Source organism: Primulina tabacum, chromosome 11, assembly GCF_025594145.1.
Source record: "Primulina tabacum isolate GXHZ01 chromosome 11, ASM2559414v2, whole genome shotgun sequence".
NCBI classification, from domain to species: Eukaryota; Viridiplantae; Streptophyta; class Magnoliopsida; order Lamiales; family Gesneriaceae; genus Primulina; species Primulina tabacum.
The window spans coordinates 684644-709743 of NC_134560.1; the positions used below are offsets into that span (position 1 = coordinate 684644).

At 33.5% G+C, this 25100-nt stretch overlaps 2 protein-coding genes and 1 pseudogene across 3 annotated transcripts; 1 reads left to right on the plus strand and 2 right to left on the minus strand.

Annotated features, from left to right (window-relative positions):
• Nucleotides 1–5534: 5534 nt before the first annotated feature.
• Nucleotides 5535–7349, minus strand: LOC142518742 (uncharacterized). Its single transcript, XM_075621551.1, has 3 exons — nt 6989–7349; nt 6732–6797; nt 5535–6222 (listed from the first exon to the last, which is right to left on the minus strand). The coding sequence occupies exons 1-3, from the start codon at nt 7205–7207 to the stop codon at nt 5719–5721; spliced, it is 789 nt and encodes a 262-aa protein (XP_075477666.1). The 5' UTR covers nt 7208–7349; the 3' UTR covers nt 5535–5718.
• A 5710-nt stretch (nt 7350–13059) lies between these two features.
• On the plus strand, nt 13060–15929 carry LOC142517858 (uncharacterized). 2 transcript variants are annotated; one of them, XM_075620345.1, is made up of 7 exons: nt 13060–13663; nt 14005–14525; nt 14615–14673; nt 14798–14854; nt 14941–15036; nt 15150–15326; nt 15420–15929. In XM_075620345.1, exons 1-7 carry the CDS (start codon nt 13131–13133, stop codon nt 15459–15461), a joined length of 1485 nt encoding a protein of 494 aa, XP_075476460.1. In that variant the 5' UTR covers nt 13060–13130; the 3' UTR covers nt 15462–15929. The 2 variants fall into 2 exon arrangements, with proteins under 2 accessions (XP_075476460.1, XP_075476461.1); XM_075620346.1 differs by having other exon boundaries at nt 14615–14667.
• Nucleotides 15930–16040: 111 nt separating this feature from the next.
• Nucleotides 16041–21668, minus strand: LOC142517860 (CBL-interacting serine/threonine-protein kinase 23-like; annotated as a pseudogene).
• Between the last annotated feature and the right edge of the window lie 3432 nt (nt 21669–25100).

The window sequence follows — 25100 nt, forward strand, 5'->3', positions numbered from 1 at the left end:
CGAACAATAAATAACGTAATTAATTTAATTTAGAATTTAAATTAAAGTCCAAGAAAATTATTAAAATGGAAAAAATAATTGATATTAATATTAAGTAATTTAATATTATGTTTTTTACGAAGTCGCTCAAACATTTAAGAACAGGAAGATGACTTATTTGCTACATATAAATTAAAATATAAATATAACTCAACTTTATTTCCCACACTTATTTACAACAATTAGAAAATTTTTCTATCATCAACACATTTATATGTATATATATAATGAAATAATTTTATTTAAAAATAAAATATTACTTAATTAAATATTATTAGAATGAAAGAAAGACAAGAGAAGAAAGTCAAAATCACAAAATCATAACCATACAATGTGATTAATTACTATTAATTATTAATTAATAGACTAAATGTGAAATTATCACATATGTTATTTAATAATAAAAATAAGTAAGCATGTAAATGATAATTATGTCTGTTCACAATTGAAAAAGAAGTTATTAACAGAAACTTTGAATTCGTTTTCACTATATATTTACATTTTAAGGTTTTTCTTATTATCGTTTGAAAAATAAAATTATATACACTATTGATGAATTCTATATATATTGGACATCAAGAAGTTACTAAATTTGAATTAGAATAACATATAATTACTTAATTATAATAATATTTTCCAATTCAATTGATTATTATTAAAAGGTTATTAATACATTATATTCATATTGTGCCTAACTTTCTCAACTTTTTCTTATTTTTTTGTTAATTAAAAACAATAAAAGAAAAAACTAATGAAAAATTTGATTGATATTAATATTAAGTAAATTTAATAGTATATATATTTTTAAATTAGATTAAACATTTAACAACATGGAGAAGAAAGTCAAAAGCACAAAATCATACCCATAAAATGTGGTTAATTAGTATTAATTATTAATTAATAGACTAAATGTGAAATTACCATATATGTTACCTAATAATGACTTATTTTCAATTTCAGGATCATACTTACCAGTTTGTTGATGTAATGGGTAGAAAAACATCAATCGGACATTATTACCCTTCACATGTTTACTTATGATTTTGACTTTCTTCCCTTGTCTTTCTTTCATTCTAATAATATTTAATTAAATCATAACCATAAAATGTGGTTAATTACTATTAATTATTAATTAATAGACTAAATGTGAAATTACCACATATGTTACTTAATAATAAAAATAAGTAAGCATGTAAATGATAATTATGTCTGTTCACAATCGAAAAAGAATTTATTAACAGAAACTTTGAATTCGTTTTCACTATATATTTACATTTTTAAGGTTTTTCTTATTATCATTTGAAAAATAAAATTATATACACTACTGATGAATTCTATATATATTGGACATCAAGAAGTTACTAAATTTGAATTAGAATAACATATAACTACTTAATTATAATAATATTTTCCAACTCAATTGATTATTATTAAAAGGTTATTAATACATTATATTTATGTTGTGCCTAACTTTTTCAACTTTTTCTTGTTTTTTTGTTAATTAAAAACAATAAAAGAAAAAAACTAATGAAAAAATTGATTGATATTAATATTAAGTAAATTTAATAGTATATATTTTTTAAATTAGCTTAAACATTTAAGAACATAGAGAAGAAAGTCAAAAGTACAAAATCATAACCATAAAATGTGGTTAATTAGTATTAATTATTAATTAATAGACTAAATGTGAAATTACCACATATGTTACCTAATAATGAAAATAAGTAAACATGTGAAGGGTAATAATGTCTGTTCACAATGAGAAAATTTTGCTATTATCCACACTTTTATATGTATTGATTGATGTTTTTCTACCCATTACATCAACAAACTGGTAAGTATGATCCTGAAATTGAAAATAAGTCATATTCAAGATCATCCAAAATTGTGGGACTCTTTATTAATATTTTGCTACAAAAAAATTTTAAATTATTTTTCACATATATTTATGCAGGTATGGATAGATGTCAACCAAAAATTGATGTTCTATAAATTGACTTCAAAGAATTTTCGTGAATTTACATGGACAGCGACATGCTCCACTTCTTCATTTGCTAATTGTTAAGATGCAGTTTTACCATAATTGTTCAGTAGAATGGTAATTAAATGTGCCTTGGTTCCTATTTGATTTGTCATTTTCCTCTTCTCGATTGAACAAGTCCTGAAATCCCCATTCCATTTTCTGCACATATTTGCATCTGCATGAATATCTAGTTCCGGGCTAGATATGTTGGTCATAATGTTCTAACATTGTGATCACATAACCAATAATCCCATATTTCTTGATTTTTCATTAGATTCTCTTAAACCTGCCTATTATGTATTTAAATCGTTGGTATAATTTGACAAGTCTTTTCAAATTTCGCTTCATTTCTATGTAATTAATTTGATATTTAAGTCTCTTAAAGAAGTCATGAACATACAATATATTAAGAATTTAAGAGCATACACACTCACACACACATTTATACAAAATAAATTATTTAAGAAAATCAACGACAAGAAAAATAATGATGATAGTAATCAACAGTGTGGTGACATCTTATTTCAATTTTTCCAAATATTACACCTAAAACAACCCTAGCTCTATTTAATTAGCTTTCAACTATATTTTAAGCAACAGACGAGTCGTAATTTTTTCTATTTTATCTGAAAGTTTAAATTTCTTATAATTTATTTCAATTTTTGAAAGATTTTTTTTCATTTATTTGATTTCAATTTTTCCAATTATTCTTTATGTAATAATTTACTTTCTTTCACTTTAATTTGTATTTTATCCATTATTGTGCAAGGTACATGAATTGGTAGTATGAGAAAGAGGAGGACAACACAGTTGCCATGAAGCAGAGGATTTCAAGGAACCAGAACGTTTTTGTAGTTGGGTAAAAAATGTGGATCACACCTAATCTGTAAGAAAACACACCCAAGTGGACCGTATCACTTCTATACCCCTAACTGCAAGTTCTCTCTCCCTTTAGCACTTTCTATTTTACAGGACATCAATAACCAAATATTACTAATTTACAAAATACCAAGTATGAACTCATATGAATTATATCAAATAGATATTTCATAAAACAACATCCGAGATCTAGCATTCCAATATATGAATATCTTCATGACAATAACTTTGAACTACGTAAAAATGATATGACATCTTCAATACTCATATTAGCCAGATTTTACCTGATAAGTGGAGAACCAAGTGGGGAACTTCTTGTAGATAGTCCTGATTCTTTCCCTTCCAAACCAATCTGGTGAGAAAATGAGGAAGGGAATTGTGTAAGAAAATTAATCTGGATGCATTGGTTAAAGAATATTGAAAGTGAGTAAAACCTTTAATCCAACGGTCACACTCAAGAGGCTCTAAATGACAATTATGAAAGGTTAACGGCAATTCTTGAATGAAAGGTTAATAGCAATTTTTGAATGAAAGTTTTAGTAATAATGATGAGGAAAATGTGTGAGCAATTTATGTCATTTATTTTGTTGAAGTTTGTATGAAGGGTATTATAGACAATGCACAATTGGAAAACATTGTAGATTATCCACACTTTTATAGGTATATAGATATATAGATATAGATATAGATAAGTATGAGTGGTGAATGAACATTGGGAAGTGGAACTTGTCCCACGTTGGAAAATGTGCTAAGGAAAATCTACTTTATTAGCTCTATGTTTGAGCTATGGGTTTGGGCTCCAAGGGGCACTAGAAGATTTTGGAAATGGGGAAGACACTGATAGGCTTGGCTTGGTGAAACACGCATGCGCAGCTGGCCAAGCCGGGCCTCGGTGCGGTGCGGTGTGGTCTCTTGACTACATTAATCTTTTTGGAGAAAGTTTATTTGAAAAAATAATTTGAAGCAGTCCAAAGTGTACCCTCCAGTCCGAACCGTATCTAATGTGACTGTCGCTCTTCGGACAGAACCATGTGTCCCCTCGCTTGTGACTTACCGCAGAAGGGTGCGTCTTCTGGACAGAAGGTTGTGTCCCTTGGTTTATGAGACTCACTCTATAAATAGTCCTCTGCAGATATTAATTGCACACTTTTTACACAGATTTTCATTGCATTCTTTTCCTCCAAACTTGAAAGCTCCAGCATATCTTTGTTCGCTTACATCCGGAACTTTAATGCTGCAATTTATAGATTAGAGTTATTGTATCTCGGGGACGATTGCCGTTTCGTATAGCACGTGAATACGGGCAATTTTGTAATGTGGAAAAAGATTTTCCTTGTCTATATTCGTACTGCTTTCTGTTCCAAAGATCAACGGAAACGTAGAGTTATACATAACGGTTTCTTCTCATGTAACGCTCACAGCCCCTTGTCAAATCCTTAATTAGTTCGGCTTGTCCTGAAACTGGTGGAGCTCCGTGTGAAGCATAAGCAAACTTTCCAAGCCCCACTCGAGAAGCCTCTAGGCAGAAATCATCCCGTTCAACTGATGGTTTATTTTCAGAGGTAGCAGACTCCGGGGCAACTCTAACTATTTTCAGAGTTAATTATGTGTATAATGAATACAGGCAGCAGGCTACTGAAGTCTATAGTGAGAAGATGAGTTTGAGTACATGACCTCAGCCCTAGAAACTGAGTGTGTGTATTTATGAACAACTATTTGCACAGAGCCCTAGAAGACCAGCGTCGTAGTAATAGTCCATACTGCTTCCACTATAAAAAAGACCCCCAAAATCCCTCCCCTTACTCCATTCTGGCTTTCTGTACAAATTTTCCAGATTTATAAAAATTTTAAAAAATATTTTTCTCAAAGTTTTTTTAAATCCTTAGACTAAAAAGTTGATTTTTAAAAGAGAAGAAAAGAAAAAGCGAACTTCGAAAAATAGAGGCATCCAAAGTTTGAAATTAATTAGCCTTTTTATTAGAGATATAATTAATTAGGTTATAAAATCGATTAGCAAAAGGCTTGTTTAATGGATGATATACTATTTATTAGTTTTAAGATTCACATTTGTAAAAAGAAAGCTAGCGATATGATTGTGCATTAATTAATAGACAAGCGTAAGAATTATATAAAAAAAATTGAAAATTTAGACAAGATATATAGTTTGTTTTGAATCAAAAATGCCCATGACTTTAGAAATTTACGTTCCATCTTTTTTGACATCAAACCCAAGACTATATATGCCACCTGAATGTCACCTGCATTCTCCAACAAATTTTAATTCATTATAAGGCTCGTACTCCTAGGTTACCAAAAAAAAATTTTAAATGAAGATAGGAAATTTTTGGTTTGTTTCAACCTACCCGTGCAGGCACTGCCTGCACGGGCAATGAACGGCCCGGATCACTCCACATGAGTGATCCGGGCCCACCTCCCTGTAAAAAAAAAAAAAAAATTTGGCTCGAAAAAATCCGAGCCGTTGGATCGACTCCTGCAGGCAGTGCCCGCAGGGGTAGGGTCGACCGAACCGAAATTTTTGGAAGTGATATTCAAATGGTCGATGTCCTTAACATGTCACTCTTGCAGCGGGCGATGATGAAATGGCTGAAATTTATGCTTTGCAAGTGAAGTAGCTACAACATATTCATGGAAACTTCAAATTTCTTGATATATAAAACTAGTGCAATTATATAACCAACCGTATAGCTCTTCAATTCAAAATCCAAAAATCAAAATAAAAAAAAATAAATGACAAGGGGCCCCAAATCAATAGACATTCACCTCTCCTTAAAATCTTGCACGATGGTATTATTTTCCACCTCATTCTGCAGCACCCTTTTCTTAGGATACAACTCAATATTTAACACATCGTCCCCACTTACGCAAACAACCTTAAATACATCGTACTTGACATCAAGGGCGAACCCCTCGAGGTTAGGCAGAATAGCCTTCCTGTAATCCGAGTTCAGAATGTAAGAATAACAATGCTGAAGCGACTTCCACACGAAGAGGCACACTATTCTTGGATGCCCTTGAGATTTCAAGCAAACCCCAGAGCTTGAACCATTCATCTTGTCGAAACGATCTTTGAACATGGCTATGGATTCATATGAAACTGTGAAATCGTTGGCTGAAAGGGATGCGGAACTGAGTGAAATTATGTCGCCGCTGAAGAATTTAGCGGCGGGGGAGCCGTCTCGAGATTCGCCTGTGTATGCGTTGAAGAAGCTATGTTCCACCAGTATGGCCATGGTTGACACATGATTTGTTAACATGGAAAGCTGGAAATTAATTAAAACAAGGAAACATTTATTCAAATGTTGATATCTTAATTTTTTTTAAAAAAAAACATTATCTAATTCTGAAATTAAAATAAAAAAAGGGTTGAATTAATTTGGTTCCGAAATATTCGTGATTGGCTGCTAAATCTTGAAAATGATTAGTCAAACATAAGCTATCTTGGTTGGCCTGAGACTCAAATTTTTCTTCTCCAGCGTAGCTACGCACGATTTAATTCAGGTCGAAAACAGATGATCTCAATATCCAGTTTAATTGAATCTGATCTTATAGCATCAAACAGCCTAATTACCAAAGAGACAAAACTTAAGGCGAAAAGCAGGTAGAGATGTAGGTTTAGGTTTGTATACATATATATAGATGCAGGATCATAATATTTTGAAAAATTAAGAATTTTTCAAACAATGTCGAAATTAATTAATAGCAAATAGACAATACATATATATATATATTAATATTAAAATAAAATATCAATAGGCATATGTACACTTACAAGAGCCGCACTCAACAATTGCTTGTTTTCACTAGATCTCTTCATCCATGCCCCATACCATATTATCTACAGGCAAAAAAATCAGAAGAGATATAAAAAAGTATCTTGTTGATTTGACCATAACAATATTAATTTTGGCCAATATCTTCAACTAGTATTTAGCCTGTGTGTGTGTAAATTGGAAGGCATGTTTGTTCACTCTTATAAAACAAAAAAAAAAAAAAAAAAAGAAAGAGGATGGAGTCCTCCTCAATTACCAGATTTCCATGGATACTTCTGAATATGGAACTGTGAACACATCCAAGGCTTTCAGTGTATGAAGAAATCTGCTTCAAAGCTTCCACAAGTTCATCAACATATAACACTGTTGGTCTCAACATAAAGAAACTTATATCCAAATTCCTATCATTAAAAGGTACATAACAAGCCATATCAATCAACCCTCCTTTATTTCCTTTACCCTTATGTGTGTGCATGCATATATGTTGCTTCTTATTTCTGTAATGGGATGGGATGCGTATGTATATAATATAGAATTGGAATTCAAACAAAGATTAATAATGTAGTCTTCAGTCGTAGCAATTTGGTTAGTCTTTGTTTGGCTTCTTTTCTGGACCAAAACAGTTAAAAAGGAAAAAAAGGCGATGATTTGATTGAACAAAGAACCTTAATAGGTCATGTCATGCATGTTTGACCGACTACTTTGGTATGTAGTTTAATTTGTGTGGCCTTTCTAGATTAATTTAATTAGTTTGTTGGATATACGACACATATAAGATATTGACAACAATATCACATAAACTTAATTAAACCAAAATTTGACCCTTTGAAATCTCCAACTTGGTATTTTTATATATTATGATTTCTTAAGTTGAACGCAATGTTTGTGTAGATGAAAGGTTGTTCAACTTAAAAACTTTGACTGCCAAGATGAAATGTAACACAAAAAAAAGTCAACGTGAAGCACATGCATGCAAATTATTAAATTTTGTTTGGTATTTTATTAAATTTTTTTAAAACATAAAATACATGTTTATTTTATTAATTTGTGTTTAATTATTTTTATGCATTTTATGCATTACTATGACATGATAGAATTTATTTAATGAAATTTTAAAGGTTCATGCATTTTAGATTTTTAAGTTGCATTTCGCGCTCGAACGAGGAACAGAGGTCGGGGAATTATCAGAAAAATTATTTTATTACATGATTAATTTTTATTAATTATTATAAAATGTTTTAAAGGTATTTTTCAAGAAATGGGTTTTTATTGGGTATTTTTACTCGCAGGATTTTATTTTTAACGGTACACAAATTTTATCGAATCAGGGTACTTTTTGAGGGTTCGACATCGTCAAAGTTGAAACGTGAAAGCCACTGAAGCCCGTCACGTACCGACATTGATTAAGCAATGTAATAATGTGCATAAATCGATTAATTAAGCTCAAAAACCGTGATATAATTTGGATAATAAAAAAATATTGACGTATTATTTTCAAAATGTCTTCAATACTTGAACTGCTTCAAACATTACAGGGCAATATTTTAATTTTACCATATTGACTGCCCGTGGTAAATCAATAATCGTCAACTACTCAGGGGAGAAATTGAAAGTGAAACTACTAACTAGATTTTGGGGCTAAAATTGTATACGTACGTTCAATTCGTTAGAAAATAAAGATGAAGATGAAAACAGAAATGAGTTGCATTATGAAATAAATATTATGTTATTTTTCTTACCGATTACAAACAAAACTCCTCCTTATTTGCACATTACTGGCCAATTTTTACAGCAGAATAACAAACTAATAACTCGTAAATTCTCTCGATTCTTCTTAGATTTGGACCGGTTCATTCTTGCAAAGCTTGATCATTATCTGAAACTCAACTTTTTAACCAACGCCATTTGCTTATTCTTCGTTATGGTACGTACGCCCTGAAATTCGTGGCTAGTGCGTGTACACTACTGCATACGTTTGATGAACTGCTTTGTGTCATAGAACTAGTTCCAGTGACTTTGGACGTGGTAATGTTTCCCTCAATCCGAATCTCTTTCCAGAAACAATGAAACATAACTACCTAGAGAGCAACAACAGAAGAGCGCACATGTTATCGGTTCTGATGTCAATTATAATCCAGTTCTCTGTTATGATTAACTGGCATAGCGATTTCGAATGTCATTTGGATCAAAAAAGACAACTTCATAATTGAAAATTTACTGGTGTGTCAAGATAATCATGTAATTTTTACGTTTTTTAAGAAATTAGTTTTTGGTTGAAATGTACAAAGTTATAGGTATGAGAACTTGGGTCAATTGGTTAACTTCTGATTGGAAAATGCATGTAAAATCTCCCATCAGTTGGCATCATGTTTTAGTGGATTCACTGGCACAAACTTAGCTGTTACACTTCTGGTACTATCTATTATTGGCTTGATTGTGATATGTGCGTGAACTGTGAAGTCTTGCAACTGCACTCAAAATGTTTGATTTCGAGGGACTTCTTTCCGATTGAAAAGTTTAGTTGTTGTCCTACACTCCTACTCCTTGGAACCTCTTAGGTTCTCCGAGGCACAAAATGCTTAGAGCTGGAATTGCTTCATCCACAACAAAAATTTACTTCTTTTTCTCCATAGTATCACTTCACTTCATTGAAACCAAATTATTATATGAATTCCGGGCAAATAATAAGGGGTAACGTGGACAGAAGTGTTGATAAAAATCCATATACGGTTTTGCTTATCAGCTGGAAAGTCTTGGATCCTCGATACAGTTTTCTGAATTGAGTGCTCATATCGAACCTTCAGGGCAGAGTACTTTTCTCCATCTTACTTCAATCACTAGATACATATTTACTATATACTGCTCCACCTAAGTTGATATTCCTAACTTGCAACATAAGAAGAGCTAGATGTCCTCGGCTACTCAAATACTCGTAGCTTGAGTTTTGAGTGCTGATGCTCTATTTTTTTTGAAGTCTCGGGCTCAGGCCCGTGTAGACGCGATTGTACAATGAGCTCTTATAACAAATATACGAAAATAGTTAACACGAGTCACTTTAGAATTCTTTCACAACCACTTATAAATCATCTTAAACTTTCATTTCAACAAATGTGGGACGAGATTATCACAGTTTTAATTTGTGAATGTAGGATTTTATTGTGTTTGTGTGATCTAATGAAAAAAGGTCCGGTACAGCTTTTCTATACCGTGGAATTTTTCTATAACTTACCAAATCTCTTTCTATATCTGACATCTTTCATGGGAATCAAAGATAACTCATTCCTGCTAAGGTTTTCCCCCTTTGTGATTCAACTAAAAGATTTTTGTAAATCTTCTTGGGTTCGATATCTTCTCTATTTTGTTTGTGTACCTCACTGGATTATTGCTGCAAATTGAAAAAAAAAAAAAAAGAGGGATGGCTGGTTATTGGCGTGTGACAATGAAGTCATAATTTTATTTTCGGTCAAAAATGTGATAGACTAACTGGTCCTGGAGACCTGGTTATAAAAAGAAAATGACCCCATACTTAATTCAAATAATTTTTCTTCCTAAATAAAAAATGTGTTAGACACCCTGGTCCTGGTCGTTAAAGAAAAAGTTTTTCATAGTTAATTCAATTTTCATGACAGTGATTCACGCTGGAGTGATATAATAATTCAGTTAGCCCATCTTCGGCCTACCACTAGTTTTTATGGCTCGGAGTGGAAAATTTTCCACCAAGCATGTCCAAGATTTGACTCCATTTGTTGAGAGCTGGCTACTTTTAATAGGTAATAGACTTACAGTCTCTTTCTTACTAGCTGTTCATGTGAATAAGTTTTCTAATATCTCATTCATGGATTTCCTTTCCTGACACATGAAAACGAGAACATGATGTGAAGGATATGGCTTCATTTTATAGAAAATGGAAAGAGGTTCTATGATGAACTTCCTTTTTTGGGTAGCGTAAGCGCATTCACGGACTCTTGGCCTAAAAGTTGCATGAAATTACAGGTAAAAGAACGAGATTTAAATTCCAGACTGATATTAGGTAAGAAACAGAGAGGATGGTGTTTGAGGATTTACACTACGTTTTTGTTTTCCCAGATAGGTTTAAATTATCTCATATATGCTCTATGCTATACGAGTATTGGCATATTTTTTATTGAACGGTATAATATATACTACACGTAACAAACAGTATGTTCAGGAGTTGATTGTAGGAATCAATTGTCCAAGCATGGATACATAATGACCCTAAGACATGCTGTAGTTCATCTGTTTACTCACGAATTCACGGCTTTACTTTTTAATAGAGGTGAGAGAGTCAATTATGGCTGTAGAGACAGCGAGATCATGACCTTTACCCTGTACATTGGAAACTAGATAGATTTAAGACTTGTATCCGAGCATTTAAATGTGCCTATCTAACGGCCAATCCAACCTGTGAAAAGAATCGATCCATCTTATCGTGATAAAGCATGGCCTAGTAGTGGGATTCATGTTCCAAAATTGATTTTGATGATAACGAGTCTGCAATTATATAGAATTTGCTTAATTTATTTCACGAGAAGTCTATGATGGAGTTGTTTGGCTTGTACACATACCGGATAGAGAAAAGTTAATTTTGGTAGCTTTTTATAGCATCGAGTCCATGTCAAATACTGACCTCTTGTATCTCAAAAGTGCAAAGAAAAACATCTCATATGTTTGGACACCTCTTTAATCCATCTTCGATTTTGGGATCTCAAGAAGTGATGATTGTTTCCATGGCATGCTTTATAAATCATAAATGGACGATTAGATTTTATTTGATATCTCATCCTCGTGTAATTTATTTCCGTTATGCGATAAAACATTAAACTCGACAATCTATAACCTTCCCCCTTTCTTGAAATCTGCATGTCAATCCAAATGCAATGAACACAAATTTTCGTCAGATTCAGCCTGTGGAATCTATCGATATCAAAAGTAATGCAGGTGTACAAACCACCATCGAGTTATTGAAGTGATATAAAATCTCGTGTGGTGAACTTGAAGTCTTTTTCGAATTTTGGCAGATAGGATTTGGTTTTTTCATACAGATCGATCATGTACTCATCTGTTTGTCATTTCAGAATAACAGATATGAATTCCGTACTCAACCTCTTTCCTGCTGTTCAATATAGTGCAGACAGACTTCATAGATATTTCATTTCAATGATATCTTTCTTCTTGTTTTTTTTTTTTTTTTTTTTAAAGAACCCCAGAGCTGTTTGCAAGTACCGATGCATAATTTGATTCAGTTAAATTGCTCTAGAGCTAGCATCATCCTCAAGTTAATTCGCAATGGGATTTATTTGTGTTCGATAGGGAATAAATAATGAGTGGAGAAAAAAGGCAAAACACATATTTTATTCGAATGATATATGCTTTTGTAAATGAATGATTATTTGTGTTCATCATGAAGGAAAAGTGGTAAAAGGCAGCATGTATTGTCGATTCAATTATACTTTCCCTCTCTTTTTGTTTAATTAAGCTCAAATGATCAATTAATAGTATATCATCAAATTTGTTGCCTGTTACCCCATCATAAGTAATTCCCCCCCACCCACCCCACCCCCCAAAAAAAAAAAAAACAATATTAAAGATGTGCGACTTTGTGGTGATCTATATTAATCATATGACCGACTTGGATTTTCCGTTATAGTTGGTGGGAAATCATCTATATATTATTTGACTATATATAGTTTTTGTGGTGTTCATTCTATCTAAAAACTTGGTACGTATTTGTGTGTGCTTCAGATATTTTAATTAAATTTATCAACCAAATAATGATAAAGTTTGATTAGTAGTCGATCATTAATCAATGTGGAATCAATCATATATTCATTCATCAGCTATAAAATTAATTAATGATTTATTTCACTTCTTTGGTTATAGCCATATATGAGAATGAATTGATCGCTTTAATTTAGAGATGCAAGCAAGACCTTTAATTATTGGAAAATTGGGTCTCCTCCGCCAGCTCTTATTTTGTGCAACTTGCTTTTGGTTCACAAATGTGTGTGTATGTGTGTGTCTATATATATATATATACACATTTTAATAAAAAAAACCAGTTAAATCATTTCAACGAGATTTAATTAAATAAATAATATGAAGAGACAACCCCGCTATGGTTGAGATTGTCTCATAAAATTATATTAATGTTTCCATGACTGAATTTCGTAACTAAAAAATAAAACTGATTTATAAAGTTTTTTAATTCATTTATAATTTTTTTTTATCTTGCTAAAAATAATTTACATGAAAATTATTAACAATGATTTGAATATATATATATATATACCCCATGCACCGGCGAATTTATCAATCATCGCCACTCACCAGTATTCCTCTTCTCTTCTTTGTCTCCTCACCGGCGGAAAGCAACAGTTATGGACGAATCTTGGAGAATGAGAATTGGGATGCCCACGACACCGCCGCCCTGGAGAACAGTTGCGAAACCCATATTTCCAAACTACCGATCCACTAAGGACGATACCTCTTCCAACACCCGGAAAACTTCCTCCGACGAACACCCTCTAAACCCTGAAGACTTCACCGACGTTTTCGGTGGGCCCCCTCGAACAGTTCTCTCCGGCCACTTCAGCACGGGGTTTCCAATATCCACCTCCTCTTCCAATTTTTTCTACGAGGAGATTTTCCGGCATCCGGAGAATGTGCCTCCGTCGACGGAGAGGATTGGACGGAGCTTGAAGGAGTTTAGAATCTCGCCGAAGAGTGTTCGAGATCAACATAATAGTCGAAAGAGTGGTTTCTATAATGATGTTTTTGGGTGGGTTGATGAGAGGGTAATGAGATCAAGATCAAGGTCGAAGACGAGTTCTTCATCGATTTTAAGCTCGGAGGAGTTAAGTCCTATCCGGCGGGCCGACGACAATGTTTCCTTATTTGCTTCGAAGCTCAGGTAAGTCATGTTTTGCTTTTTAAATTTTTTGATAACTCAGACATACTGACTTCAGCTTTTGCTGTCTGTTTGTTTGAGGGGTTTAATGGATAACTTCCCCCAGTTTCATCTCATTTCTGTCCACATTGAATAACAATTCTTCGACAAAACGGTGACTTTTTCATAAGGAAAATAATAATAATTCACTCGAATTCTAGACGTAATGACTTGTTCTAGAAAAGATATGCATGCACATTTGAATTGGAAGTAACAAAACCTTTTGGAAATCAAGATTCTATAATATGATCAAATCGTCCTGCCAAGAACAATGCTTAAGAGGTAATAATGTGCTCCTTTTTCAGGCCAGTTAATGTTAAATCTAGGTGGAATCCACCAATAATGAGGCAAAACGGTTACCGAAAACAACAGAATTTGCCACCATTTACTGGCACTCAGCCTGTGTTCAACACTGAATATGAATACCCTGAGAATTTCAAGAACTACACATTTGGATTTAGTCGGAGAAATGCATCCCCGGAGACCATTAGTGTTGAGCCGATATCAAACAGCAGCTTCAGAGTGTCTACAGATTGTTTAGAACCGAATTCACCAGCATCAGCTGTTTCTTCTGTTTGCCATTCAGACATGGAGCAAAAAACAAGTGCTGTTGAGGAAGATATGTTGATGCAGGATCAGGTAGAACTGGAAGAAGATGAAGTGATGAGCTCCTATGTTATTGAAATAAGCTCTGATAATAGGGAAGGGACAAGTGAATCTAATGGTGTCGTCGAAGCAATTGCATGGGCAAAAGAGAAGTTCCATAAACATTGTATGGAGAGTAAATGGGGATCTGAAAATTGCGAGAAAGGGAAACACTTGGAAGGTCAGCTAGAGTTTCTTCCTTGCCATGTCTTTTTGGCTATTATTTATATAGATATAGCATTGACTCACCATATATGTCGAACTTTGCAGAAAATCTCGGTAGGAATCAGTTTTCAGGACAAGCTGATAGTTTTAGATCACTGGTATATGTATATCATTTGTAACATGAGCTTACAGATATAACACGAAGACTTTTACACATTTTACAATCAACATGTGATTTAGAGTGTGCATACTGTTTACTTGATTTCTTTTCTTTTGCTTGTGATGTAGGATGAGCAACAAGAAAAATGGGCTTTAGAAGAAGAAATACAGCCATTTGAAAGCAAGGTAACTGGCCACAAATGCAGTCAATAATGTATATACAGCTTAAGAGAGCAAGAAAACTTATAATTTTCTCCCGTAATTCATGGCAGTTACAAATACAAATGCAAGTAATGGATGAAAAGATAAGCTTGTGGTCAAAAGGCAAAGAATCGGACATCCGGTTGCTGTTATCTTCTCTGCATCATGTGAGATGAATTTGTTGCATCTAATGACTCCTGTAGATGCTTATCTTTTCAAGGGTTACTAAGATTTTCATTGTGCTATGCATAATAATATCTACTACTGTTTCTATGTTCAGATTTTATGGCCTAACAGTGGCTGGTTTCCGATACCTCTAACAAATATAATCGAAAGCCCGAAAGTGAAGAAAGCATATCAAAAGGCAAGGCTGTGCCTGCACCCCGACAAGCTGCAACAAAGGGGTGCTACGGTCCCACAAAAATACGTAGCCGAGAAGGCTTTTTCCATCCTCCAGGTTACTTCAGTCATCTAATGCTCCAGGGGAATAATCTTTTGTTAATTTCAGATATAAATGATCAATTACTAAAGCAGTGTTTCATGATTTTAGGATGCATGGGCTGCACTTGTCTCCCAAGACATCTACTATTGATGAGAAGTTGCTGTAAAAGAAGTGTTACTTTGATGCAATATAAAAGGCTTCGAATGCATGCCGCGGAACACATCAAGAAGAATAATGAACTGAATGATGAGTATTGTAAATCAGTGTGTTGTGTTAGAAATTATCTGAAGTGCAGATAGTTTATATATGTTAGGATTTTTGGTTTGATAAGCTAGCAATTCTGTCATGTTCTGTTTATATAATTGGATTTCTTGGAATCTTGAACATGGCCTACTCTGCCACCATTCTTAATACTGGGGAAAAGCCTACTGTAATTTTTTTAAAAAAAATCAAGATGTTCGTTTTCTGAAATATGGTGGAGATAAATATCTCGGCCTTTGTTGACATCCACACAAACCTTAATTCTTTTTTTAAATTATTGTATTAATTTTTTGGATTCGAATATTATATATATTTGTTATGTGTTTCAGATTTTACAGATCCTAAGTAGCCTGCAGTAGAATAAAAGGTTTCAATCAAATTTTTATATAAAAAAAAATAAAACATACAAAGCTAGCAAGCCTAGCATTAACCAGAAAAATAATTGAATTCATTCTATTCTCTTATTTCTTTTTCAGCGTCTTTCTGCTTGAATTAAAAATAAATATATTGTAGATTCTCATATATCAGACCATCACACTATAATTGAAATTTAAATTACTAACGAAATATAATTGTATCAATTCATTTAAGATTCAAAGATTATGCTTAGCTACTGTCTGGGGTGCACTGAAATCTCAAGTTCCAGCCCGCCTCTCTGCTTTGCGTTGCTTTCTTCAAATGTACCCAGCTCTACCAAAACACGTTGTCGTTTATTATTATTATTATTATCGATACTTGACAGTCATAATCAGTTGGATCATCTAGAGAATATAATCCCAACCATGTGTGATCAAGTTTCATCTCCTCACTATGCATATTGATGATACCTCATAAGAGCCCGGGTCATGGATGACCCAGGATATCAAATAGATTATCAAATCAGGGTCACTATGCATGATAGATTCTTCTGAAGCTGGGCAGGTGCAAACTCGGGCTCAACTCCCCGGGCAACCAGAACCCAGGCTCTCATATAAGCTCCCGAAAATAGGGATGTAAACGAACCAAACCGTTTGTGAGCCATTCGAAGCTCGATTCGATAAAAGCTCGTTTGAGCTCGTTTAATGAGGCTCGTTAAAATAAACAAACCAAACTCAAGCTTTACAGTATTCGGCTCATTAGCTCGTGAACATGTTCGTTGGTAAGTTCATTAGTAATCTTTTAGATGAAAAATAATAGTTTTGATATTTGATTTATTGATTTTGCATATTATTTATGAAATATATAGAAAAATCTATTAAATTTATTTATTATAATAAATTTACAAATTTTAAATAGAATAATATATTTTTCTTTAAATATATAATTTACTTTTTAATTAATTTAATGAAAATTTAAATGTATAATTCATATTTATTAAGATTGTTTAGGCTCGATAAAGGCTTGAATAAGCTCGTGAGCCATGCATATATTCGTTAAATAAAGCTCGAGCTCGGCTCGATTATAAACGAACCAAGCTCAAACATTCAAGAGTTCGGCTCGGCTCGATTCGTTTACATCCCTACCCGCAAGGCATTCTACCCGGGCTACCTCGATAACAGTGCCGCACTCGAGTGTTTCAGAAGATAAGATCATGTCTTGAGAAGCGTACCTGACAGAATCCTATTGATGTGACATGATGGAAGAGTAGGGTGGCGTAACAGGAAGTCAACATCTAGAATGATCAAGTGACAAATAGGCACTGAAAACAAGATAACTACTACATTTTCTCCTATAAATAGGAGGTATACTTCTGAGGTTGGATTCTGGATCCTCTCTGGTTTTCTGGAGAATTCACCTCACATATGTTAACACATATTTACACCAGTAGTCTTTATTTCTCTAAAAGCTACACTGGTTATCATCTTCACCTGCTGACTTAAGCATCGGATTGATCACGCCGGACACCCTTCCGACGTCCATTCACGAGTCCATCTCCTTGTCTGCAGGTCACAGTGAAAGCTATAGCTCACAGATTCATCTCCTCGCTCATTTCCTTAAACAAAACACAAATTAGATCCGGTGGATTGCCCCGACTCCGCTCATCCGATTCACCCGGATAACATCACATATGTTGAATTCATCTACACTTCTTTTTTCGTCAACGTGTAAAGAGGCCAACACCAATGATTTCTCTACCAAAATGGGTATTAAATATTTGTTTAAGAGTGTTTGTAGAGGACTTAATGTCGCAATGTAAAAGGTTTGCTTGCTCCAGGTTTTTGACTAAATTTTGGGCAGAAGCACTCGAATGGGGTGAGTCTTGAAATCGCCAAGCAATCTGGTCCAACTAATGGCTTTGCACGGAAGAAAAATAACTCATAGCTCATACAATATGCTTACCATATCAAGTAAATTTTCATTAAAAAATTACAAAATACAGATTGATACCAGAAAATGTCAATTTCTTGTACACGCACCATGTTTTTATACCAACTTGTATATAGTAGCAAGCCGACTGAACCAATATATCCACCTCAAGGCATTAGAAGCCAAAGAGCAATCCATTTATTACAATCGTAACACAAAGATATATAATAACGATCAAGACATTGAGGTACCTGCACCTGTGTAAACATAAACATCATGATGTACAGTAACCTTCTCACTAATAGTTTAAAGACGGTGAGAAGAAGCATATGTATCATTTTCTTTCCGGGGAACCAAACTCGTTTCAGTTTTTCTCATCTGAGGCGGCTTGAAAATTGGCCACATTGATTGTAGAAAATATTATACCACATTGACTCCTCATTTCCACACTCACACATTATTCACACTTACCATCATTCACTTCAATGTTCATCTCATCGCCAGTTTTCCACACAACATCTTTCAACCCAATTGACAGGTTCTTGTAAAACTGCCAACGAGAGTGATTTAAGTCATCATAAATGGATTTTTATAGAGAAACGAGAAAGATTTAAGTAATCATAAATGGATTTTTATTCACATTTAGAAGATCCTCAATGAAAGGAAATAAATTTCAAGTGTTATTACCTTGTGAAACTCTAATGTATCTCCACCAGTCTTGTGAAGCTGAACAATGTGCAGTGAAGGAGCCAACTCAAAAATCTGCAAGGGCATTTCACAGAAGATAAATACAACCAATCAAATAAAACAACAATTTTCATTTTCCAAGATAATCTGCAAGGGAATTTCACAGGTGGTCCTATAAACAACATGCCTCAGTTGCAATTGATAGGTGACCCTTGCGCCCAGACTTTCCCCATGAAGTTTCATCTGAGAAGGATGAACATTACGGAGAGTTTAGACTTGAGACTTTATTTTTGTTGAAAAAAGTAGCCCATATGAGAAGAGTGGTGGGTGGAAGCAAAGTGTGAATCACCTTGTAGTTCCTCTTCTTCACACCGAAACCTAAGGAACCAGCAGCTTGCTCAATTTTTGAAGCAATCTCATTTGCAGAACATTTGGATGCAAATCTCCTTTCTCGCTTAACAAACCCCTGTACGCATCTAAAATGTTGGGCACATTCCATGAATACTTAAAATAGAGTGATTCCACCACTCCACTGCAACTAAAATTTCTACTTCATACATGTAGATACCATTTGCTTTTCAAAAAGAGAATTGAGATTGAAACCCCGCGAGAAGGAGATAAGCTCAAAGGCAGTCATGATCGCTGGTGGGGTAGGTTGCTGTTCCTCTTGCATTTCCACGACAAAGTCCTGTGAGTCCTGAATGCAAGAAAGAGTAGTTTAGTTAATCTATCTTTAACATTTAAATAATATAAGCTACATCAAAACACCCACCACTGATTCATTAAAAAGAGCATCAACATCGACAAGAGCAACTTCCTCGCATTCACATATAGGTTTCATGTATCCTTTTTTGAACCACCCATTTTCGAGAACCTCGGCAACTGTGATCCTCTGATCCACATGGCAAAATCAAGTAAGGAAGTTACAGTTGGCAGCAAATAGAGATCAGCAGATTTAGTAAAATAGCTGCAATAAACACAGATTTTTCTGACTGAAAAAGCTAAAACGCTTCTGGTTTTGTTCTTCTCTTCCTCTGTCACTGCTCGAAGGGTCATATGTAAATAGCATGAAAGAAGTGAACATACTGTCAATGGATCGGGATCCAAAAATCTTTTGATCAAATTCTTGGAGCCGGCAGAAAACCAAGGAGGGCATATGAACTGCGCCGCAAATATCTGACATGATTTGAAATGAAGATTAGTGTGCGTTGAGCATTAAAAACATATATTACAAATTTTGTCTCTCTAGTGTTTTGATAATTAAATTTCATTCAGGTCAAGAGATGTATGTTTGTGAGGATGAACAAAGTTCAGGTAAAAAGGAGTACCCCCATTAACTCCACAAATTGAAGATGACAGATTTCATGTTAAGCAGAATAATATACAATGATAGTTACCTTTTTGTACAGTACCATAAGATTTGGATCTTCGAAAGGTAAATAACCAGCCATGAGAACAAAAAGTACGACACCACACGACCAAATATCTGCTTTAGCTCCATCATAACCCTTACTTTTAATCACCTAGATAATTTAGTTAGATGATTAAAAGTCTTAGATCGAAAAGAACTTGAGAACGACATGCACCAAAAGCTAATTGCATACCTCTGGAGCAACATAGTTGGGTGTTCCACATGCTGTGTGAAGTAACCCATCTTCCTGAAAACAAGATTACAAAATTGAACCTCAATCACAATATAGCATCTTGGGTTACGCTAGATTAAGATCTTGACAAGGTGTCTCCAAAATACAGCAACGGGATAAAGCAAAATCGTGCTTACCCACGCTTGCTGAGATAGCGCACTTAATCCAAAGTCAGAGACTTTAAGGACTCCATTGACATTAAGCAGCAGGTTCTCCGGCTATATATTTTAAAAAAGAATTTGAGTTACCCGTCGTATCAACCATCAACTATCAGGACTGTTGCGCACAACTCATTCCTGAGATGTTGCAAGATTAACATGAAAATTAGAAGCTTACCTTAAGGTCTCTATGGTAAACGCCTCTACTGTGGCAGTAATCTACAGCATTAACTAGCTGCTGAAAATATTTTCTAGCTTCATCTTCCCCGAGCCTCCGACTAGTAGCCTGGCTTCAAGAAACCGTTAGGAGTATTGTCATGAGTTACTATTCCTCATAGTCAATCTGTCGTAATTGCAAATTGACAGCTAATAATACTCGTAACTTACAATCTTGTCAAAGAGTTCACCATCATTGACAAATTCCATCACGATGAATATCTTTGACTTGTTGGCCATGACCTGCAGTGCAAATAACTCAAAACAATTTAAGATGTTTGCATAAAGTTTGCTTGACAAGATAAATACCAACCTCGTGCATTCGAATGACATTTGGATGCCTTATTAACTTCATGGTTGAATTTTCGCGCTTAATCTGCAGGAGCATTAGATTTTAACAAAACGAAGAGAAACAAAACCTACTGGCAACAAGACAATGGAGCACGCCAGAGACCAAAAAGACAAAAACAAGTAGTTCAAATTGTTAACAACACCAGCTCGCTCCCACAGACAAGAATTAGAAAGAGATATATTTACCAATTCTCACATTCATAACATCCCTACAGAATAATAAGAAACATGAACATTTTTATTCATGCCATGTCCAGCTTGCAAATTCATACTGCTACAAGTTGATCCAGAAACATTTCGCATCATTGAAGTAGTTTCAGAATTTCAATGCCGAAAGAAGTTGGAAGACCAGAAAGCTACTCAGGTAAAAATTGGGAAAACATGCCTCAAACATAAGTTTAAAAAGTCAAACTAACTCCTACTGCAAATGAAGAATTGCAGATAGAATCTGCAAAAGAACAGACACCCATAACACAAGCATCGCTCAATATTCCGTGAAGCCTAAAGAAACTAGAAAAAAAACTCGAGGGATGGGGGTGGGGGTTATCTATCAGCACCTGGCTAATCATCTTGTGCTTGAGAACTTGGATTTTATCGATAATCTTGAATCGCCACATTCTCACCAGTCTCCAAGTTCCTTGCGAACTTCACCTTACCAAATGACCCTTCTCCTATTGTTCTTCCAAATTCATACTTTCCCACCCGTGTCCTGCCAGGTGGGTTCGGTCGACCCGACCCCTGCGGACACTGTCTGCAGGGTCGATCGAATGGTTCAGATTTTTTCGAGCCATTTTTTTTTTTACAGAGAGATGGGTCGGATCATTCACGTGGAGTGATCCGGACCGTTCATTGACCGTGTAGGCTCACTACCTCCGCCCCAACCAACACTGGATTTCGATGCCATTTTCATTTGTAAATCCCGCGTCTGAATATATACGTGTACGTACAGGTTCGACCAAAAAGAAGTCGCCTTTTTATGAGATTCAGAAATATTTTCACTCGCCTAGATTTCCAGTGATGCTCCCGGTCATTTTGTTAACCCTCCAATAAAAAAATCCTCTTCTTTTTATTTCTTGAATTCGAAAACGCTAGAGCCGTTTCTTCTTGCAAGGCTGCCACACCTGAGACTTGTTCACATTCATCTTCTCTTCCTGGATTTCCTCACAAAAAAGGAAAACAATAAACCAACGATCGGGAATTTATAAATCCATTTTCTCCTCTGTAGGATTCCGAATGGCAACCATTGTTGAAACAGAAGAAAATAATGGAAGGCTAACAAGGGAGAGGCATTAATTTTCCTGATTGAAGTTCAGAGCTTGAATACAAAAGGTTCCTTTTTTAAATAATAATAATAAAAAGCCGTGTCAGCCAGGGAGTGGAATTCAAGTAACCTAATTTATGGGGAAAGATTTAAGGAATTAATCAACATTTGACTCTAATTTGAAATATAACCTCATTTTTTTAAATTTATTTATACCCTTTTAAAACAACTTTTTCTTTTAACCATATATCCCCAAATTCATCATAATGACAAATTATCAACAAATATTATTTTTCTAAAATACAAATTTCCATATTTCCCCGACATTGCAGCCTCCCCAATCATTAACTGATAAAACAACGTTGTATATGCAGAGACAATAAGTAGAAGAAAAGATGAACATGATTTAGCCAAGTAATTTGATAACAAACTTTTTTGTTGAGAGGAAATATTTTTAAGACAAAAGGATAAGATAAGATAGAATAGTTGGAAGACAGGTGTGGGAAAATATTAGGATTTTGAAATACTTTTGTGTTGTTATTATTATTCATCACTAACTATTTATTTTTTTCGAAAATTTAATATTAAAAGAAATCTATTTCACTTTTTTATCCAAAAGTAAATTTGTTTTTTTAACTCAAAATGTTGTGTTCAATAAAATACTTTTAAATCAGAAAAATTATACGAGCACAACTTATTGTATTTGCGATGTTAATTATTAAACTATATAGTTGTACGTTAACTATGGCATATATTAAGGATGTGTTTAGTTGCCCATATTTAAAAAAGACAATTTTACTTTTAATATATTTACTTTATCCATATAATAATTATTTATTCAAACCACCAAAGGCAGCCTATTTATTTGAATTTCTAACCCAATAAATAACGATCTCCCACACGCAATCAATGCAATAATTGATTGCGCCTCGGACCACATTATTTATATTTATATTTATTATAATATATAAATGTCTTCAATATAATAATATGAAAATACAGAAGAATATACTGCATTTGTTTTTATTATTTTTAACACGACATTCTCATTCTCATTCGAGTTGTTGACTTTGAATAGTTTAACAATTTCATATAAATGAATACATCAATTGAATTTAAATCTAAAGGAGTCGTAATTTTTTAATCCATTAATGATAATGTATAACAATATCACGAGCATTGTGATTGAAAATAACAAAGGGTTTTTGTCTTTGAAATAAATAAGAAAAGTATGAAGTTCATTGGTTTAGTTGGATGAAGCACGACTGACTCACCAAAATGACCACTGGCCATGAGACTAGGGCAGTGGCCCATTGGTTCTCAGTTGTACTTCTCATCAAAATGGTAAGAACAAGTCTTTTGTGATATTATCTTACGAATATTTATTTGCAAGATGGTTCAACCCATTGATTCTCAGTTGTACATCTCACGAAAAAGTAATATTTTTTTATGAATGATTTAAATAAGATATCTGTATCATAAAAAAACGACATGTGAGACTGTCTTACACAAATTTTTGTTAAATGGCAAAGGTTCGATCCCTCTCCCACCACTATCTTAGGGTTTTTTTTTTAAAAAAAAAAAAAAAAAAGAGAGACCAATGCCATGTGATCTTCAATGAAGGTGGTGGTCCTAATATAATTAAGGTTTTTGCTTCTGTGGATCGATTACTACATAAATAATGTTTCTTTCTTATTCTTCTATATTTTATCCCATATATTCTTATATTTTCTAACGTAACTAATAAATATTTTTTTAAAAAAAATTGATCGAACTATAAAGTTACTAAAAATTTTGAAACTTTAGTATTGATTGTAAAATTTATTGTGAACATCATGTCGTAAAAATATTCAAAATATAAACAAAGTAAATGTACTCGCATCCCACCCATGAACAATATCTAGGGCCTGCCAAGAATGACTCCTTAATTTTAGCATTTAGTGTGTAAATATATAAATTAATGGAGTTCATTTTAGATGGTAAAGCTATGAAGATAATTACAAAGTATATATTAAATATTTTACAAAAAAATATATCAAGAAACAAAAAAAATTTACTTTTTATCTCAAATTTAATATGTTTCGTATTTTATCCCAAGCTTTAACAAAATTTTGTTTAAATAAATTTTTTTACATCTCAATAACTTTAGGTGTCATGTGAAAACTATCAATATTTGTTTACTTTTTCTACAGAATTGTGATACGATCATAAAAATAATAAATTATAAGATTAACAGTTTGATTTCTTTAGTTAATTTGACATTATATTTATATATGTCTCAAAAATTAGGATAAAATTTTAAAAAATGTCAATTTTAGTTGTTTCCATAAAGTATTATATTTAAATTTGAGTAGATCTCTTGTGAGACGATATCACGAATCTTTATCTGTGAGACGGGTCAACCCTACTGATAATTATAATAAAAAATAATACTCTTAGCATAAAAAATAATAATTTTTCATGGATGATCCAAATAAGAGATCTGTCTCACAAAATACGACCCGTGAGACCGTCTTATACAAGTTTTTGTCTTTAAATTTTTGGGGGATCAGAATTATAATATAAAGAAAGTCATATACAAAGGCGTTATTATATATAAAAAAAGATTAAAATGACAAGTCGAAGGAGTGTCGTTAACACTTTAGAGTGTAAATAACAATCTCCATAGTTTTTACGTTATACTATGCATATTTTTTTCGATAACTAGCTATTTAAACTGTTCATCATTGTCAGAGCTGTACCTGTGGTTCACAGGGCCTGAGGCAATATGTTAAAAAAATTTTGTTGTGATAAATAATCGTAAAGCTCATTTTGCAAATTAAAAATAACTAAAAAATAGATATAAGAAAAATATAATTTACGAGTTATATATTTATCTCTTTGCGATTTTTTTCTTCGTGCGCCACACCATCAACATAGTTCTAAC

Excerpts from the sequence above, each read along its gene's own strand:
- LOC142518742 (XM_075621551.1), bottom strand. The coding sequence starts at position 7,207 with ATGCACACACATAAGGGTAAAGGAAATAAAGGAGGGTTGATTGATATG. Across the intron at positions 6,798-6,988 it reads GAAGTATCCATGGAAATCTG|ATAATATGGTATGGGGCATG; the intron begins GTAATTGAGGAG and ends TTTTGCCTGTAG. Across the intron at positions 6,223-6,731 it reads AATTGTTGAGTGCGGCTCTT|CTTTCCATGTTAACAAATCA; the intron begins GTAAGTGTACAT and ends ATTAATTTCCAG.
- LOC142517858 (XM_075620345.1), top strand. The coding sequence starts at position 13,131 with ATGGACGAATCTTGGAGAATGAGAATTGGGATGCCCACGACACCGCCG. Across the intron at positions 14,526-14,614 it reads GAAAGGGAAACACTTGGAAG|AAAATCTCGGTAGGAATCAG; the intron begins GTCAGCTAGAGT and ends CGAACTTTGCAG. Across the intron at positions 15,037-15,149 it reads TGTTATCTTCTCTGCATCAT|ATTTTATGGCCTAACAGTGG; the intron begins GTGAGATGAATT and ends TTCTATGTTCAG.